At 29.7% G+C, this 4,115-nt stretch overlaps 1 protein-coding gene across 1 annotated transcript; it reads right to left on the bottom strand.

The window, feature by feature from the left end:
* Positions 1–3: 3 nt before the first annotated feature.
* On the bottom strand, positions 4–850 carry LOC121130806 (uncharacterized). Its single transcript, XM_040726478.2, has 3 exons — positions 755–850; positions 209–696; positions 4–148 (listed from the first exon to the last, which is right to left on the bottom strand). Exons 2-3 carry the CDS (start codon positions 538–540, stop codon positions 4–6), a joined length of 477 nt encoding a protein of 158 aa, XP_040582412.2. The 5' UTR covers positions 541–696; positions 755–850.
* Between the last annotated feature and the right edge of the window lie 3,265 nt (positions 851–4,115).

The raw sequence follows: 4,115 nt of genomic DNA, 5'->3' as shown, positions 1-4,115 counted from the left end.
TTATTATAGGTCTTCAACTTTCTTAGTCAAATCATTAGGATCGTAGCACCATTGCTTGACAATGGGTTTAGTGACCTTCTTTGGGTTTTTCTTTGTGTTGACACACACTTCTTTTGGAACCTTGACACAATTCTGTTTGGGCACCAATCTGGCGAAAATAAATAGAATTAGTATGCTTTATGTTAACTTGTTTTAATAATGTATTCACCTTGGGACAAGGGAGGATTCCATGCGGCAGTTCTCTTCCGGCTCAAGATCACACTCTTCTTCTGGGACGTTTTGGATTTGAGTTCTGGATTCTTCATGACAGATTTCCTCTCCTGGTTTAGTGTTGCAGTTGCTGGGAGCACAGACTTGTCTGGGGACTTTTTTGCATTCGACATCAGGGTGAACCTTTTTGATGTTTTTCTTGACCAGTTCACATTTTTGAACAGGCCACTTTTCGCATTTCTCTTTGACGGCAAAGGGTTTATCAGTCTCTCCTTGATCAATGTGGAAAAGCTCTACAGTCACGTTTTGGCATCTGAGTTCCTCTACCATTTTACATTCAGGTTCGTCTTGTTCGAGCTCATAGGTCTTGTACTTGGTTTCACAATGGTTTTCGTATTGAGTGGAGCAGACTTCAGGTCCTTCAATTCCGTCTCCACATTCTTTGACGTATGGAGTGTGACATTTCTTTACTTGTTCAGTGTGGGGCTAGAGAGTAAATAGACAATTGGATCTAATATTCCGCCATTCTTTATATAATACTTACAACAGGCTTGAAGGTAATGTGGCAGTTCTTTTTGAAGTTGGTTTCACACTTCTTTTCAGCAGCTGAGGCATAATCCGTGATATATGTCAAATGACACTTTTCTTATGGAAGCTGCGATGGCATTCCATTCCTCGTCATAGACGGCCCTCAACTTGAATCACTTTGGGAACATCTTTTGCCATCCTTGTTAATTTCTCCAGGAAGATTATTGCCATCCACAAAGACATTTCTTGTGATGTCCTCTACATTTCCAGATGAGCCACCACCTTGTCGTAAAATGTTGATAGATCACCCTGACCGAAATTTCTTTGGGCCTCAGTTTGAGCATAGAGCTGAGTAGTGATAACCTTTAATAAAAGTATTTAAAAATAATTGTTTTTGTATCGTTAGGATTAATGCAATCTTGAAATATTGGCCTACCAAAATAATTATTGGTTTAATGTTCATGATTTCTGAAGATGGAATAGTATTATTATTACTTTAATGCAATCCCAAATCACCACTGATGATATCCATGATTTCTACATGTTTATATACTTTGAAAAACAATAAAATGCATATTTCCTTCTATGCCTCCTGCTCTTAATTTTTTTTTATTCCCCGTTAACATTTTTTATAGTACTGTGTTCATTCATTTTGAAATGTTCCCTTTTCGATACAACTAAAAAATCATTTTATTCGGGTCTCTACTTTTTAGTTTAAGTTGATAAATTTTAACTTCATTAAACTTTTACTTAAGTAATACTAATTAGGTCTTATGAAATATAATTTATCCTTCAGCATTCTTATTCGAATCATTTTGACAATTTGAGAGATTTTTTTCCAATGTAATTACTAGTCAAAACAAGGAAAATCCACATAGTCCATCAGTAAAAAAAATCATTTATACAATTTTTTATTAAAAATACCGAATATTCCAAGACAAATTGTATTCGAAGTGATTGTAAGTCTGAGTTTATCAGGGACGTTCACGAGGGTTGGCTAGATCCCCCAAATTTAGAATTTTTTCATTTTTACTAGATTTTTGTTTTTTTAATGATTACTTTTCTCAAAAAAAGTTTATTCTGGCAAATTATGCAGTAGAGCTAAAAATATAATATTAGAAATTTGAAATTATTTTCCAAAAAAATTAATTTCTTGTGAATAGCTTTGGATTTTGAAAAAAATTCAAAAAGGTTAATATTAAAATTTTATTTTTCAATGTTTTTTATAAAAACATAAGTTTACTTTATGTGAAAAGCAATAGATTTAGAGATTTTTTCGAAAAAAAAAATATTCTTTTGAAAAATTTTTATTTACTTTAATAGTTGTGGAATTTTGAATTTTTTCCGAAAAAATTTAATATCAAAAAATAAATTTTTCATTTTCTTCCAAAAAATTGATTTTTCTGTGAATAGCTATGGATTTTTCATTTTTTTTGTAAACAGGTGTGGATTTTTGAAATTTGTTTCCAAAAAATTTGAAAGGCAATCTTTTCTCGAGCTGATTGATGCTCTCCGTTAGGACCTTGAAGTTTGACTTTATTAGGCGAGGTCTTGGGGAAGAGAGGTATCCTAAAAATCTTCTTGGACTACTCAATTGCCCTGTTCTCGTTTTCAGGCCTTTACAGAAAATTATTAAAGAAAACTCAAAAAAAAAGAAAAAAAACTTAAAACTTATTAAAGAAAATTGCACTAATACACATTCTCTACCTAAAAATGCAAATGAAGGAAAATAATTAAACATAAGCCAAAAATCTATATAAATCTTATTTACATAATTTGTACTTTGATTTTGAATACATATAATGTTCCGAATGATTCATAATCTATCCATCCATATTGAGATGCCAATTAAATCACTTTTTGTGAAAATGTATAAAATTGAGGATACAATGCGGGTTTTTTTTTTTTTTTTGATAAAGAAATACGATTCACAAAGTTACAACAAATTCTATAAATATTTAGAGATTCTCTTAATGGTCCGAAAGTTTTGAAATTTTACATATTTTTAGAAAAAAAAACCTTATTTTGTTTTAATATCATCCGTATACTAGACATTGCAGCTTTTTAGTAAAATTAACAAATTTAGTTACGTTAAACTGTAGTACGTGTGGGGACGAGTAAAATAAACCAATATATCTTAATATAATAAGTTTGATAATGTATTTATTTCTGTTTATGTTCGACCTTTTATAGTAATTCTTTTTATATATACAGTACTTTAAAATCCTCTATTCTTAATAATAAAAGGGTTTGATTAATAAAGAAAAAGAAGGGAAGAAGACAATATTTGGTGATGGAGCTTGTTCGCTACAAAACTTCTATCAGAAGTTTTTTATGAATGCTTATGATAAATCATTTTTCACGAGTCTAAAATAACGATACAAATATTTAAATGAAATGTAGTCTTTTTGCCTATCTGTCTGTTTATCTGTACATCACAAAAAATAAAGCAGCCACTGATATCTACAAAATTTTGCAAATACATTTTTATATTAGATTAACAAAAAAAAGTGCCAATCTTGGTAACCTTTTTTATGTGTTTTATAAGAAAATATTGCAATGAAAATTCATTAGAACCTTATTGTACAAAAAAATGGCATCCAAGGTCATTTGAGACCGAGAACAAGGATTGGATTAAAAGTAAAAATATATACTTTTAAGTTAATAAGTAATATTGCAATGTGTAAATATTATAATTTAATAACAAAATCATTTGTAATTTTTTTGTAGTTGTTTTTTTTCGAAAATTAGAATATTGATATTTAGATAATGATTTCATATTTAATTTTTTTTTTAAATATAAAAAAAAAATGATATGTATTTATTAAAGTTTTCTTCTTGGAGTCATGTACAATCTATTATGGGTTCAACTACTTGTAGAAGAAATTGCAGCTGTGACTCGTATTTCATCAACAAGTCATTATTTTCTTTGTGGCAAAATCATTAATAAGATTTGAGAGACCCTGCTTCGAATCATCCTTATCATTCTATGATGCAGGATCAGCCTCTAAAAATCCATGAGGAAGCTTCAAAATTTTCATAAAATTTATTGTCCTATCTGTGACAAAGTCTTCTAAATTTGTATGTATCTTTTTGTCATAGAACTGTTTTTGCTCTCTATTATTTACTTTTAAAAAAGCTCAGCTTAGATGAAAAACTTACTCGATCCTCAAAAATGCAAGTCCTATATGTTCCTCCGACAAGTACCATAAATATCTAGAAAGTTGGCATGATGTTGATTTGGAAATTTGACTATTAATATTTGAGTATTTTATTAATGACTTCATTAAATTAAGGTCGTTGTAAGCTTCTATATCTGAATATATATCACAATCTTCCTCTTCTATGGGAGTTAATTTAAATTCAGATGTAAACAT

This window comes from Lepeophtheirus salmonis, unplaced genomic scaffold (genome assembly GCF_016086655.4).
Source record: "Lepeophtheirus salmonis unplaced genomic scaffold, UVic_Lsal_1.4 unplaced_contig_12193_pilon, whole genome shotgun sequence".
In the NCBI taxonomy this organism is placed as follows: Eukaryota; Metazoa; Arthropoda; class Copepoda; order Siphonostomatoida; family Caligidae; genus Lepeophtheirus; species Lepeophtheirus salmonis.
The sequence above is the reverse complement of the archived record's forward strand: the minus strand, read 5'-3'. Positions and strand labels throughout refer to the sequence as shown.